Here is a 15,954-nt window from a genome sequence, read left to right as displayed (position 1 = left end):
CTCCCCTCTGCAGGGAACAAGCCCCCGAACCACTCAGTCATCTGCTGACACCAGGCTAGGCAGCGGCCGGCCCCCACCCCACCCGCAGCGGTTACCAACGCGTCTGCCTGCAGTGCTCCTAAAGGCGAAGGTTGTGTTTGTTTTTTATTTCACTTTTGTCTTTACCCTGGATTTACAAGTCTTCCATAGCAAGTGCTCGCTTGAATCTGAGTTATAGTCTTTGTCTGTCTCTCGCGCAGCCACACACTCTCTCACAGCCTCCCCTTCCCCCTAGCAGACGAGTGGAAATTTCCACCGAAGCGCTCAGTGGCTCACAGTGAGTGGGGTGGGGGAGGGGGAGGAGAGGGATTTGCAGCCATGAAGCATCTTCAAGCCTTTTTGAAGATAGAAAACAGATTCGTTTGAATGCTGGTTCCTAGACTGCATTGGTTAAACCCTGCTGGATTCAGGCTTCACCGAGGCAATGAATTACTCTCCTTAAAACCAAGACACCCTCTGGATGGAAAAGCCCCATTTCTTTTTATATCTGTTGGGTCTCATACATTTTAAAAACCACTAAACCTGCTGCAGAATCCTTACAAATCTTGGGACACGGCCAGTAAAAAGAAACCTCCAAGGCCGCAGCAGCCCTGCCTTGAAACCCTGCCGTGAGGCACCTACACACAAGAATGGGGTCAGGATGCTGGCCTGGACTTAATGTTGGCAGGAAAGCACAAGAACATGGAAATGTTAGCTAACGGGAAAACTACAGAGGAGAATCAATCTCCTCTACAGAAGGTGCCAGTGCGCTTGGAGTAAGCTGCAGACACATTTGGGGAGAGAGTCAGTAAAATTCCAGTGATTCACCAACGAGCCGGTTATTTTTATCATTCTGCTTACCCGTAAATAGAAGAGAATCTTATATGTAGGCCAGTAGATCTTCGCTATAAGCACCTATTCACATTTTAAGGCAGATGAGAATAGAGAAAGAAGGGACAAAACAGGCAAGAAAAACCTCCCTCACTACTCAAGAGTTCTTAGACCCAAACGCATCTCGAGTCAGCTCAGGCGCACTGCAGTCGGATCAGCTGTGGTAAAAACTGTCAACGCCAATGTGGGGCATCCTTTTACAAGGACGCACAAGCCCAGCACTGCAATATGGACCATGGTTTCTTCTAAGCACATCACCCTGAGTCTCAGTCCAGCCCCATCTAGTGGAAAAAGAGCCTTAAACCAGTCTGTGCAGTCCTGCAGGAAGATGCCGAGGCCGTGCCGGCAGAGGGTGACCGATTCTGGGATTCAGTAAAACGCCTGCCCCTCCCGAGCAAGGGTCTAATATAATAGAGCACTTTCACCCACGGCTCCCTTCTGGGTACATGACACTGTCCTCTTTCAGACCCCAAGGAATATTGTGAGGATGTCCCACAAGCCCGGTCTCGCCTTTCCCACAGAGGTGATGAGGGCAAAAAGGTGAGCATGTGAAGCACAAAAGAAAGATCATCTGAGGGGCCCCCAAGAGACCAAGGCACATCCAGAGTTGAGAATGAATCCCAGACCTTGTATGACCTCCCACACCCCTGCTCCAGTGGTTTCCACACACTGCCTGGTGAAACAGGTGGTGCGTGAGGCCTGAAGCCTCACCTGGAAAGCTGGTCCAGAAGAGCCGAACTTCCCAGCCATCTCAGCTTGACCCAAAGAGCAGCAGAGGCATCTGGTCAACCCCTCCCTGCTCCTAAATTCACATCACCAGGGGCACAACTGACACTGAGGAACTGACTTCCCCAGAAAAAAGAGCCTTAAGAAATTACAGGTGTCTGAGACACCGTCCCTCTTTCTGATACATAAAGATGACACAGCCCAGGCGCCACTCTGCTGTCAAGAGGAACGGAGAGCAGCATGCTTAAAAGCAAGTTTTAAGATGGGACTTGGTTGTGCACAAACGACTCGCCCAATTCTACTGACCCTCAGAGATTAGGAGTTGTAAGTAACTTTCTTAAAACTTACCTGGGATCGGCCTAGGATCTTAACCAACAAGTTGTTCCAATGGGAAGATAGGTTCCCAGTTATAAACAATAAACTTATAAATTCCTGGAATGTAACCTGTTTCCAAAGTCAGGACTAAGTATTTGGAACACAATGATTGTATTTTTTGGCATAAGCTGGTAATGGACTTGATATAATAATAAATATCAGGCATCACATTCAAAGTACCACCTCCTCCTTTTGGAAAATTTCCCAAATAACCCTCAAGTTGCAGTACAGCACCTCTCCTGCCCAAGCACTTTTTACCCTCATTCTTCTTTCAGGCCTACTTGGCACGTGTGCACTGGGGGTGTGGATCTGGAGGATGGGAGGCCATCACTCAACACGATGAGGTAACTGCAATAAAGATGCTAGGGCCTGGTTGTCAGCCTGGGCCGGATGAACCCTTCTGTGCTGGGCTCCAGCCCTTGCAGCCCCTTGGCCGGTGCCCAGGTTAGATATGCTTGGCAAGTCCCCAGTTCAGGCGAAAACTCCTTGGGATCAGGAACCACAATCACAAGAACCATCCTGGAACCTAGGACTAGCACCATGATATACCACTTCTTCCCTCAGGACGTGAGAGCAACCAACACTGAAGACCAGCAGCCTAATGCACCCTGGATTCTGGAGGGCATCTGGGGCTCACTCATTAGCCAGCTCAGACACGGCTCTCATGTACTCATCTCAGGATTCAAATCAGTGTCCCACCAAAATCAGATATGGGTCATGGCCTCCAGGGCTGCTTGAAGAGTCAAAATCTTCTGACTGCTAATAAATGCATAACAAGTCCATTCTGTTTCTTCTCAACCACTTCATAAAAGTGAGCCTTCCCAGCACCCAACACACCCTGGCACATGCTCTGCCTAATACGTTTGTAACGCCTTCAGGAGCTATGTCAGAGCACAGAAAGCACTCGCCAAGTGAACAAAAGGCCCAGTACAAATGTCACTGGGGTTAGTGACTGTGGGAGGGCTGGCTGCAGCCAAGAGAGTGGCAGAGTAAGCTTAAGGTCCACACTGCAGATATGACACGCCACTCAATTCGTCATCTCCAACCCAGCTCACTCCAATAACCCCTCACCTCCTCACTTACCAAAAACACTGTGAAGACTACCAGTGAGTATTACACAAACAAAAGTAACACACTCAAATAAGATCGACAAATGAAGGCATCTTATGGCAGGGCTGCTCACCATCTACATGCTGAGGTGTGTCGTGAATCTCCAGAAGGATTAGATCATGAGAGGCTTCCCACATCTACCTGATCACACCCTCCCCCACCTTTCTGGTGGAGGCTGTCTGTATTACCCACGTTTCAGAGACCACACTTTGCAAAACACTACCTCAAACAAATAAATACCAGACACTGATTTATCCCTGGAAAAGCAAAGCTTAAAACATGAACCTCCCAGGTTGGGGCTGGGCTCCACCTTCCTGCATCAGTGTATAATACACACAGCACAATACACTGTAAGAATATTGCTTTTCCTTTGCTGAGGAGTCTGAAAGTAAACAAACGAACCAAAAAAAAAAAAAAAAAAAAGAACCCCAGAAGTAAAATCCTTAACTGGAAACAGACTAAGTGACTGCAACACAGCCTTTGGTGGGGCACGTGCACCTGGTCAGGAATCTGGAAGGTAGGGCTGGTGCTGTCAGCAGTTCTGGCCTTCTTCCAGGTGAGCTCCTCTGATCTGAGGTTATACTGCCCATAAAGGAGAAAGAGCAAGCACTGCGCTACGCAGCCCTGCACACAGAGGCCCCCAAAACTAGATGAGCCAATGCATCAGTTCTTAAAGTGTGGTCCCCAGCCAGCAGCAGCAGCAGCAGCACCACTGCCCACGCACTGTGAGAAGGGCAGATTCTAGAATGCTGGTCACACCAGCCCTCCACAAGGTCAAACCCTGTACTAGGCAAAGGGGACAGAAGAGAGCACTCCCACTGTACACCCCTGAAAGCACACAAGGAGGAAACCGACTTCTTTTCCTGTCCAGTGTCTTCCGTCCCCGAACCTGGCTCATCATCCTTAGCCAAATTTTACATGCTCCTTGTTAAAAACAAAAAGGCAAAAGGTCCACAGCCTTGCTGTTAAAACCAAGTCCCTTTGTGGTTCAGTTTTCTAAAAAATGCTATACACCCAATCTCCATTGCTCACTGCTGTTGTGATTGTGGAGAGGAACGAGCCACTGTGCATTTCATGTTGCCTAGCAACGCCTCAGGCACGCTCTTCCGAGGTGTTCTCGAGAAGCTGAACGCTGGGGCACAAAACAAGGTGAAGCAATCACAAGATGAAATGTGCGGTCTGTGCCCCACCTCAGCACAAGGTTCACAGGCAGTAAGAAAGCCCGGTGTGGCCCTGACTTCACTCGGGTCCATCATATGCATCAAACCTGCACAAGACCGCACTCCCCACATCCTTAAAAGCAGCATCATACCACGCCCAGCACGGGCCACAGAGCAGAGATAATCTCGTTTGAACCCTGTGACAACATGGATGGGAGAACGACCATTGGAGTTCAGGATCCAAGTAAGCCAGGATCAGAGAAGCGAAGCGACTTGGTCGAGGCCACACAGCTGGGAGCACCAGCGGCAGAATCAAGCCTTCTAGTCCTAGACGCTTCCCACTACGTTAAAAACTGATCCCCATCTTATCACCTACTTCTAGGAAACCCAACAATATAAAAATTATTTCTCCAAATCAGAAACCACGGGTATGGAAAAAAGATACCACTATAGAGCTTAGAGAAGCCTCAAACCAACCCAACGTACAAACCGGCCTCAAAGCATGTCTCAAAGAGATTTATTATTATTAAATCAAATCCTTGACATATGTTTGAGGAACTTGCTCTACACTACGTGAGAAAAAAAGAAAAACAAAACCATTACAAAAAATTGTGATGAAAATTGGCTGGAATAGGTCAAGCCGTTTTTGGCTCTGGTCACGCACATTAGTAAGAAGTATATCTTGCTATTATTAAGACCTACATACTTAGAAAGGATGCACAGAGTGGGTGGACAACACACTGCTCACTGAGGTGTGTGACAAGGCAAAAGTTAAAGAAATGCCAGGGCACAGCAGGGCTTAAGGTGACAAGAAGAGTTTCCCACAGTCAAAAGCTTATTAGGTGTTCCTGCTGGCGTGACCTGTTTCTGGACTCTGGTGAAAGTTTATTATGGGTCAGCATTAAACGAACCCTACCTGCAACACAGCCCTGCTGGGGTATGTACCTGGACACCACCTGGCAGAAGGGGGGCCTGACTGTGAAAGTATAATCACTTCCGAGGTGAACTGGACAGGGTTCCCCATCAAAGGCACTGGTCAGGGGGCGCACGAAGAGACTTACCCGCCCCTGGAGTGCCGCTGATTGTGGGCGGAGATCTTGTAGGGAAGCATGCGCTCGCCCAGGTTCTCCAAGTTCCTCACTACAGCCCCTCGGTCCATCAGGGCTTCCAGCGTACGCTTCAAAGCAGCAGCGGTCTCAGGCTGATTTTTTAAATTGTTTAGGGGAAAAAAAAAAAAAAAGGAGAGAAAAAAAACCCCATCAGAGTCTGCAAAAGAACTAGAGTGATTAAGTCTGGTCAGTTCCAATCCTAACAGCTCTATGATAGGTAGGGGATCTTTGGCTAAAAGCAACAACAACTTTTTTAAGCTCACTTTAAAAAAAAAAAAAAAAAAAAGAGAGGGCGAGAGAGAAACACATTTATTGTAAGGATATGAGATATAGCTCACAGATACGAAGGAAAATCTGAAGCAGCAGGCCTCGGGAGTTCAGGGACCGGGGCAGCTCCAGGGATCTGGGAGGCAGGAACTAATGAGTGGCTTCTTCCGAGCACCTTGGCCAGGGTGGATCAGCGCCAATCACTGCCAGTCCTTGCAGCCCATGACTCAAAGTTCAAGTTCCAGGGGAAGAGCATCCTCTTGGCAAGATACTCTGATTGACCATCTCCCCAAAACCACAGAGAGCCAATGGGAAAAGGGGTTGTCCCCCAAAGGAAAATTGGGAGATTGTGACCAAAAGGGAGAACGGATGGGGAAGACTCAATCTCTGCCCGCGTGGAGCTTACAATCTAAGAAAGACACGAGTACAAAAACCCACATACGAAGACCAGCAGGCAGAACACAGGAAGTGACGCAGGGACCAGAGAGCTGCTGAAGAGAGAAAGCATATTCAGTGGGAAGAAGAGTTTCATTAAGCAAAGCTGACGTGAGAGGAGCCCTGAAAAATGACAATGGGAGACGCAAAGAACAGAGAAACCGGGCACCGAGGGAAGAAGCAAAGACAAGAAAGTGCAGAGGAGACAGCTAGGAGTCCCGGCGGAGGAAGTTCGAGACAAGGGAGGACTGAGAAGTGAGGCTGCAGGCTGGGCACAAGTATACAAATAATAAATACCAACAGTATAAAACAAAATTCAACCAATATGAAACCCCGTCATCATCTAGAGAGGAAAGACTTAAAACATTTTGGTGAATTTCCTTCCAGGTATCCCCCTATGCATACATATACACCAAAAAGTTTTGGAAGAAAAGACACTTTACAAGGGTAAACTCGAGAAGACACAACTAATGGAATGTGAAAAATGAGGGAGAAGTGTGGCAAAAGAGGGGCTAAATACAGTGACTGCGGGAATAGGGTTATTACTAACAGCTAAAGGGAAATCTGGAGGTATTCCCGTCGTGGCTCAGTGGTTGATGAATCTGACTAGGAACCATGACGTTGAGGGTTCGATCCCTGGCCTCGTTCAGTGGGTTAAGGATGCGGCATTGCCGTGAGCTGTGGTGTAGGTCGCATACGCAGCTCAGATCCTACGTTGCTGTGGCGTAGGTCGGCAGCTACAGCTCTGATTAGACCCCTAGCCTGTGAACCTCCATATGCCACGGGAGCAGCCCTAGAAAAGACAAAAAAAAGGGGGGGGGAGAATCTGGAGAAGCTGGCTGGGGACAATAAAAGATGAATCTGGGGTAGAACGTGCTGCCTCTGAGATGCCCACAGCTCCTCCGCGGTGACCTTTCAAGATGTAAACCTTAAGCTCAAAAAGGTAAAGCAGGTGAGAACCACACATCTAACAGCCATCTGCAAAGAACAGCTATATGTGAAACCCTGGGAGCAGGTGAGCTCGCTGAGGGAGGGGTGGGGTAAGAAGAAAAAAGGTCAACAACAGAGCCTTGTGGAGGACTCAAGGTCAGAAAAGCAAACTTTTAGCAAAAGTAAAACCAGACCTGCCTTGTCACAGAACCTAAGGAAAGAGACAGCCCCCGGGACGACAGGACGGAGGATGGAAATGAAGAAAAAGCCACAGCAGAGTGACTGTGCACTCACTTAGCAAGACAGAGCTAGGCTGCAAAGGTAGAGGTGTGATGCAAAGACAAAGCTCCAGAGCCTGAGGGGCAAACCATTCTGAGCAGTGTTTGAGCAAAGAGAGAGAAAGCAAGGGCAAGTTAGTAGTTAAAGGGGAATGACCCAGTCAGGGGACAGAATGTAGGATGTTTTACTTAAACATCATCGACGCCCAATGTGATGTGCTGCGTAACTGTGATATGAGTACCACTGGTCTGGTGTTTTATTGTTACATATTTAAGCATCACCCCCCCCCCAAAAAAGCAAAGAAGGATTGGGGAATTGGGCCTCTGAGAGATGCCATGACTTTGAGATTACAAGGCAGTTAACAAATGCGAGAGCCTCATGCAAAGAAAAGGAACACAGACAAAGTCAAGTTGGGGAGGAGGCCAGAGGACACCTGGGCAGGGAAAAGGGAACTCCTCAAAGACCTAAGTGAGGAAAGGCAAGCAGGGAAATCTTGAAGTGCAAGAGTGAACTTAAGGAAAGGCTACCTTCCAGTGATTCAGTTCCTGTCAAACAAAAGACAACTGCATTCCGGCAACTGAAGAAGATCCTCTAGACACCTGTATATCTTCTTTCTGACAAACACTGCTAAAAGGCTGTGAATGCACCAAAGTATGAGTTTAAGGTTTGGAAATAAAAATGTTCTACTCTGGGAGTTCCTGTTGTGGTGCAGTGGTTAACGAATCCGACTAGGAACCATGAGGTTGCGGGTTCGATCCCTGCCCTTGCTCAGTGGGTTAACGATCCGGCATTGCCGTGAGCTGTGGTGTAGGTCACAGACGCAGCTCGGATCCCGAGTTGCTGTGGCCCTGGCATAGGCTGGTGGTTACAGCTCCGATTTGACCCCTAGCCTGGGAACCTCCCATATGCCACAGGAGCGGCCCAAGAAACGGCAAAAAGACAAAAAACAAACAAACAAACAAAATAAATAAATTAATTAATTAATTTTAAAAAAATGTTCTACTCTTATTTCATATTGTAGCCTACTACGGATTTTTTAAATTCCCACTTCAAATTAAGTGTATTTATATATTTAAACTGACATTGTGAAGAACAGAGATTTCCTGAAAACAGAAATAGGGGCCAAAATCTCTTTGCGTTAATACTAACTAAATAAAAAGTCTGTGGCAATTTCTCCTTATGATTGTCAACAAGCATTTTTATGTAGTTCTAATCAAAGAGAGGCTAAATTCTTCTCACCTTTCATTAGTTCACTAACATTGCCGTTATTGTGCAAAAACCTCATTCCTAAAAGCAGGTTAATATTTCATTAAAAATGCTATTTCTTGACCTGGCATTGCATCAATTAACTTATGACAAGGTGGATAGTCTATCCAAATAAAAGATGGAGAAGGGAAAACACCCCCCCAACACACACACACACACACACACACACTTTGATTATAGTCTTCTGATTAGCTACTCAAATCATAAATTTTAATCTCAGTTTTGCCTAATTAAAAAGAAATATATCTCAACACCTCTTGTTTAAATTCCCACTAATGTGTATGAAAGCGTCCTCTTCTGAAGTAAGAGCTTGTAACATATTTTCATCTGTCCAAAAAAGGGGAAAGAGTATACCTAATAAGCACGTAACTTAAGAAAATACCAAAACACATTTGAACTTTCATATGTCAAGGTCAAACTGCAGACTGCTTGAATGGCCACACTGATTTCCCTGTAATTTCAGATTACCCAGAAGTTTAAAAAGATAAAGGAGGAGTTAAAAGATTCCTTTCTGTTTATTAAGGGAGCCGCTCAACTTGTCCCATCTAACCTCACCTCACGGCCCTCAATCAAGGGTCAGCACGCCAGGGTCGGAGGGCCAAATCTAGCTTGCTACCTGTTTTTGCAAATAAAGTTTTGCTGGATCATGGCCAGCTTGTGCATTTATATAGTGTCCATGGCTACTTAAAAGCTAAAAGCAGACCTGAAATTAGGGCAGAGATGGTGTGGCCACGAAGCCTACTTACTATCTGGCCTATCTCCACTCTACATTGTAATGGGTTGATGGAAGCTGGCAAGGCCCCAATCCACTCACCCTAAAGTGGACCACAAAGAATAGCATGTGCCTGGGCCACTGAGGTACAGATAGTGAAGGTCTCATGGGATGGGCCCTCAGGTAGACTCACAGGGTCCCAACCTAATAAGGAACATCTCAAATCACAAAAGGATTCTGCAGAATCCCCATCCTGTCCACCAAGCTCCTGATCTAATCAGCCCAGGCTTTCCACTTTCTTCATTTGGTAAAACCCATAAATCTATTAAAATAAACTTCAAGCTTCCAAAAAAAAGCTGCATTCAACACAGCACAATGTTCAATTTGTAAAAACATATGGCCTACAGGAAGCACATGATCTTGCTGCTGTAATTCTCGTTTACAAGGTCTCCAAACCCTTTCACTCCAGCTATTCTAAGAGAGACTGTGTGCACGTGCTTCTTACGGGCTTCTCTCACTCCGTCTGAAAGCAGCTCCCTGAGACTTTCCTCCAATCCACCATATGTCAAGGAAACACGATTTTGTTACGGCACAGATTGGAGAGCTGAACACATTCACTTGAAAAAAACAAGGAAAAGGAAGAGTGAATGAATGTGAATGGGAACTAGGAAACCTGGATTCTCGCCCCAGCTCCTTCGCGAACATTATGCAAGCCTGTATTAAAAATGTACCCATTTAAAATTGGTGCCTCAGTTTCTTCATGTGCTTAAGTAGCTGTTCTCAACAGATTTTGTCTTTACGAGCTGCACGTAAACAGCCTTTATGTCAAAATCGTCCACATACCCTAGGGGCACACGAGGTTGTTCAGCAGTCTCTCTCTTGTGTTCCTCATTCTGATACCCCCATCCCCCCAAAGTGCCCCTCCCACATCAGCGACTCTTTGTCATTCCCACTGACTTCTACACAGCCGTCAGTCCCTAACTAGTCCCTCACCACCAGGATGTGAGGGTGGGAGCTCGAGGACTTCAGTCCACCTTGTACAACAAACGCACTCCCCAAAGCGACAAGCCTATCCTGGAGCAGGCACTGGAAAGGGTGGTTAAACAAATTAACACCTCACTTGCGCCTCCCCAGGAGCATGTCTCTAGCTTACTACTCACTGCCATTTCCCCCCAGGAAACGCAAACAAGGAACCTGAAGTTTCCTTGTTTTGAAGTCACTTTGCACAGACAACACAGCTCACTATCAGGGTAGCAACTGTAATACTGAAGGAACACTGTAGCACTGGTGTGTTTCTGCTTATTTCATGTGGTGCCAAAAATGCTGTTATTCATACTAATATTACAGGTTTAAAGAATCCACAATTCATCTAACAGAAGTGAAACTAACTTTTTTTTTTTTAAGGGCCACACCCGTGGCATATGGAAGTTTCCAGGGTAGGGGCTGATTTGAAGCTGTAGCCGCTGGCCTACACCACAGCCACAGCAACAAAATATCCAAGCTGAGTCTTTAACCTACACCACAGCTCAGGGCAACACCGGATCCTTAACCCACTGAGCTGGATCCAGGGATCGAACATGCGTTCTCATGGATACTAGTCAGATTCATTTCCACTGAGCTGCGATGGGAACTCCAAAACTCAATATTTCAAGTTCTTTAAAATTCTAAAATTCAAATATACATAAACATAAATGTTAAACTTGGATTGTTCTAATTATCTACTAAGACATAATCCTATTCAAAGAATTTACATGAAATGATACTTGAAAAAAGAAAATCCATCCTAGACAAAATAAAAACCAAATTTTGATCTTATTATTAATAATTACCAAAACCACTGCTGTTTGGGCTACAAAAGATGACTCAGGGAAAACCCAACAGCTAACTACAAATATCTGCAGGGCTACCTAATGCAAAAGATAGGTATGTTTGGAGTTCCCGTCGTGGCACAGTGGAAACAAATCTGACTAGGAACGATTAGGTTGAGGGTTCGATCCCTGGCCTCACTCAGTGGGTTAAGGATCAGTGTTGCCGTGAGCTGTGGTGTGGGTCGCAGACGCGGCTCAGATCTGGCATTGCTGTGGCTGTGGTGTAGGCCAGCAGCTACAGCTCCAACTAGACCCCCTAACTTGGGAACCTCCATATGCTGCAGGTGCCATAAAAAGCAAAAAAAAAAAAAAAAAAAAAAAAAAAAAAAGATAGGAAGATAGGTATGTTTGATTTTGGCTGGACCCTGACAAGGCAGACAGGAATCAAGGGTAAAATTAGGGAGAAACAAAGCCTTGATGTAAAATAAGAACACATTTCTGAAAATTACAGCTATATGAAAGTAAAACAGCTGTCTTGGAGTTCCCATCGTGGCTCAGTGGAAACGAACCTGACTAGCATCCATGAGGACATAGGTTCGATTCCTGGCCTCGCCTCGTTCAGTGGGTTAAGGATCTGGTGTTGCTGTGAGCTGTGTGTGGTGTAGGCCACAGACGTGGCTCGGATCCTGAGTTGCTATGGCCGTGGTGTAAGCCGGCAGCTGCAGCTCCAGTTCGACCCCTAGAGCCTGGAAACCTCCATATGCCTCAGATGCGGCCCTAAAAAGACAAAGGCAAAAAAATAAACAAATAATAATAAAATAAAACAAAATAAAATAGCTGTCTTGTGAAGCACTGGCCTTCCCATCATTGAAATGCAAAGATACCAGGATGATCACCAGATCAATCTCTGCAGCGGGTGGGAGGTGAGACTGCCAACTTCTAAAGCCCTGCAGAAATTAAGTTCGAAGACTCTTCATTCAATGAAGGACATTCTGAAGTGAAACTGCCATTTTAATAACACTACTATTGCCAGGTGGTGAGGAATATACTTGACTCCTAGTCAAATTTGGGGCTCATGCCTAGATTTATACTAAGCGACCAGCTGTTTTATCCACTATTGCTTTTGCGATGATCCCCTGGAAAGCCCAGGGCTTCTTGGATCACATTGTGAAAACTGCAGTTCCAGGAATTTTAATGCGCCAAGTGTCTGTATAAAGATGAGAGCAAGAAGACAAACAAGGGAGATAAAAGGAAAGATACCTCTACTTGCCCCCAAACAAAATCCCCATCCAGTAAGGTTACTCAAGCTAAGATTCATGGAAGTACCATAAACACCACCATCAGTCAATGACCAGTGTGTTTAATCTAATTAAACTTATTTTCATCCCAGAAGAGAGGCTTGTCAACAAAATTATCCTGGACATCCGATTCTCTGGCAGAGAGAGTTGGAGCCACTGTCCCTCCCGTGTACCCAGCTATCACTGTAACACCCTCATGGCTCACTAAGAAATGAAAATCACACGAATCCACATGTAATGGCAAGTAGCAACTACTTACACCTCTGCTTTCTCACATTACAAAGAACGGTGCAACTCCCAGGAGCAAGGAGATCTTAGGGAAGGTGGAGCCAGGTCAGAAAACTGCCAAATCCTGCGAAAATATCCATGTAAAAGCTTTTCCCATTCTTGGCTGCATCTTAATTCCAAGGTTTATCTCCTTGGGAAAATTCCCTTGAAATCTCCAAATAAAGAGAATGTCCCTGGAAATTCTGCATTGAGATTCTCCCAGCAATTGGAGAAAAAAAATCTGCGAGCACCATTCACCAGCAGGACAGACTTCTGGGAAAGTTCCGCCACTAGCAGATCTTGGTTGGAAAACAGAACGGACACTGTGTTTGACGTGCCAGCCCTGCCTAACAATATCACAAAGCCCAACTCTGAGTCCATGGCAACTGTTTTACCAAATGACCTTGTGACTCCAAAGAACCCCTATGCCCCCTAATTTACTGAATCTACTGAATTAAGAGGTCTTCCTGGTAAGTAAGGATAAAAATTAATAAGCACAGACACTATTTTAAAAATAAGAACAAAATTCAGTCAAGGGCAAGCCCAGAACACTAAAAAAGAAAGTAAAGATACATAAACACCTGCTGGAACATGACTATACTTACCTATAGTGGACTGTTATACACTATATAACTTGCGGATAAGGGACTAGAAAAGCAATTCTTACAGACTGTTTAAAAGTCAAAGCTAGAAAGTACTTTTGAGATCTTAACTGCTCTACTACTTTGCCCATGAATCATATTTAATAGACCATTCATTAAAAATAGAGTAACTATAAACAAAGACGTAACAGACTTTAAAAATTGGGAAGAGGATGAGGGAAGAGAAGGGAATGAGGGAAGAAGAGACGGGAACCCATACGCATCAAGGGTACTAGGAAAGTAACAAATACTGTCAATGCAGTGAAAAACTGTTTCTCTTTATATGCCACCGTGGTGTGATTTGCAAAACCAAAAGTACCTCAAAACTTTAAAATTATGAGAAATACTGCAGACTTAATACTGTTCACACATATTAAGTAGTCATTTAACTGTTAAAGCAATAGACCCCTAAGAGTTGCTGAAGTATGTACTAACTGAAGAGCCCTTGTGACTATGATATGTGGATTACAGATCTCCTCTTTATGAGAATGAGGAGGAGGGGTATCTAGAAATCCCCATTGAGAAATGGCTTTAAAATAATCCCGATGGCATAAATCAGCTGTGAAAGGGAAGGGTTACCCATCCAGATCTGGAAACAGAGTGAGGGCAACCTGGATGATCTCTTGCAAACGAACCTTATGAAACTGCCACACAGGAAGGTCAAGAACAGTCCAAACATTGGCCATTTCTTAAGGCTCAACCTAATATTTATCCACAAACATTCCTCTTAAAGTGGCTCCCTCAAGGCAAGTATTTCCAAGTCGCTCACTGTGAAATCCATCTCCAAAAGGGGAGCCACGGGGATATGGGCCACAGGGGCAGCCCTCTGGAAGCCTGTAGTGGAAATCTGCAGCAAAGTCACTAACAGAAGAGGGCGAACCGCGGCCGAATGGTGGCTCAGAAACAGCAGATGTCAGTTGGATTCTCAAGGCCGAACACCTCCTCAGGAAGTGGTGGAAGGACAGCCAGTTAGGGTGCTCTCAGAGGAGAACAGGAAGAGGGTTCTGATGGAATCTACATTTGGGGTAAAATCAAAGTGCTGCTCGGTACAGGTAGAAGCCATTGCTTTTCTCCACTCAGGGCAATGCCTAGAACGTAACACACCAGTTTCCACAAACGTGAACTTTCTAAAGGGCAATGTGGCAACATACCCAAGTTTAAAACGTGTATAACTTCAATCCTATAACTACTTCTAGGAAATTACTCTAAGGAAACTGCCATATCCATGCACAAGGGTTTAGCTATGAAAATACCACAAAATTATTAGGCTAGTGAATAAATGGAAACGTTCGTTAAGAGGAGTCTATTCAATAAATTATTTTCACTGACTGAACAAGTACTATGCAACCATTAAAAGCCAAGATGTTGATGACCCCTATATGCTGACATGAAAATATTTTAATAAAAGAGAAAAAAATCAGCATGTAGGATCAATCTTCAAGTCTTTACATTTTAAAAAGGCTGGATGAATATACAGCTAAACGATATTAGTTCCTCCTAGGTAGTAAGATGAGGGGAGTACTCTAGTCTCTTCATTTTGTACTTTGCTTTATTATCTGTATTATCTGAGTTCTTTTTTTTTTTTTTGTCTTTTTTGTCTTTTTTGCCATTTCTTGGACCACTCCCGAGGCATATGGAGGTTCCCAGGCCAGGAGTCGAATTGGAGCTGTAGCTGCCACACTATGCCAGAGCCACAGCAACGCCAGATCTGAGCCACGTCTGCAACCTACACCACGGATCACAGCCAACACCAGATCCTTAACCCACTGAGCAAGGCCAGGGATTGAACCCGCAACCCCATGGTTCCTAGTCAAATTTGTTAACCACTGAGCCACGAGGGGAACTCCTATCTGAGTTTTCTTACAATGAGCAATGAAAAGGTGTTTTAACAACCAACTTTTGAAGGGGGAGCAAATTCTGCTTTAAGAATTTCTTTCCCTAAGTCTACGCTAAATGCTCTTTTACTGGATGCCAAAACTTGTGAATTCTATGTCAAAGCCCTGAAACTATACCTCAACACTTAGAACTTCGTATTTGCTAGACAAATAATATAATAATCGGGGAGATACAGATAGAAAGCTTTTCAGTGGTTACTGACAAAAGCCTTGCAAGCTATACTTCCAGCATCATGAGCTATCACAACTGGCTGCTCTGTCTCTTGGGAATCAGGGCAAACACTAGAATCTAACGTCAGGAGCCCAGCGATCTCTGGTTCCAGAATCAGCAGATCAGAGATGCGACAGGACAAGGCCACGTTTGGCCTTGAGAAGGAAGAGCCAATAAAAGCAAGGTGATGAGAAAAATAGTCTTCTGCCCATTCTGTGCTCATGCAACCAGGATTTAGATTCTTGAGATCTGAGAAATCTAACACAAAAATGTATTCTTTCAATGATGTGATTAAAAAAACAAAAAAAAAACAAAAAAAAAACTTCAGCTACAAGGTAGCCAGAATGTCTTTAAACCATAAACTGGACTTACCTTAAAACACAGTGGACATTCAAGGAACCCCTGTGGCTAGTCCACGCTGAGACATCAATATTAGCATTGGTATCAAAAGGTTATAAATGAATAAATATTTTTTGTCTTTTTAGGGCTGCACCCACAACATATGGAGGTTCCCAGGCTAGGGGTCGAATCGGAGCTGTAGCTGCCAGTCTACGCC

The 15,954-nt window shown here is 45.1% G+C and overlaps 1 protein-coding gene across 1 annotated transcript in view; it reads right to left on the bottom strand.

Annotated features, from left to right (window-relative positions):
- The window catches only part of MRPS6 (mitochondrial ribosomal protein S6), a 68,868-nt gene that overhangs the window by 11,904 nt on the left and 41,010 nt on the right, over nucleotides 1-15,954 (bottom strand). The window contains exon 3 of the mRNA XM_021069846.1: nucleotides 5,342-5,481. Coding sequence (XP_020925505.1) covers nucleotides 5,342-5,481 — 140 coding nt within the window. The remainder of the gene's footprint in view (nucleotides 1-5,341; nucleotides 5,482-15,954) is intronic.

The sequence above is a fragment of the Sus scrofa genome, chromosome 13, assembly GCF_000003025.6.
Source record: "Sus scrofa isolate TJ Tabasco breed Duroc chromosome 13, Sscrofa11.1, whole genome shotgun sequence".
Lineage (NCBI taxonomy): Eukaryota > Metazoa > Chordata > Mammalia > Artiodactyla > Suidae > Sus > Sus scrofa.
This window is presented reverse-complemented; position numbering and strand designations above follow the sequence as displayed.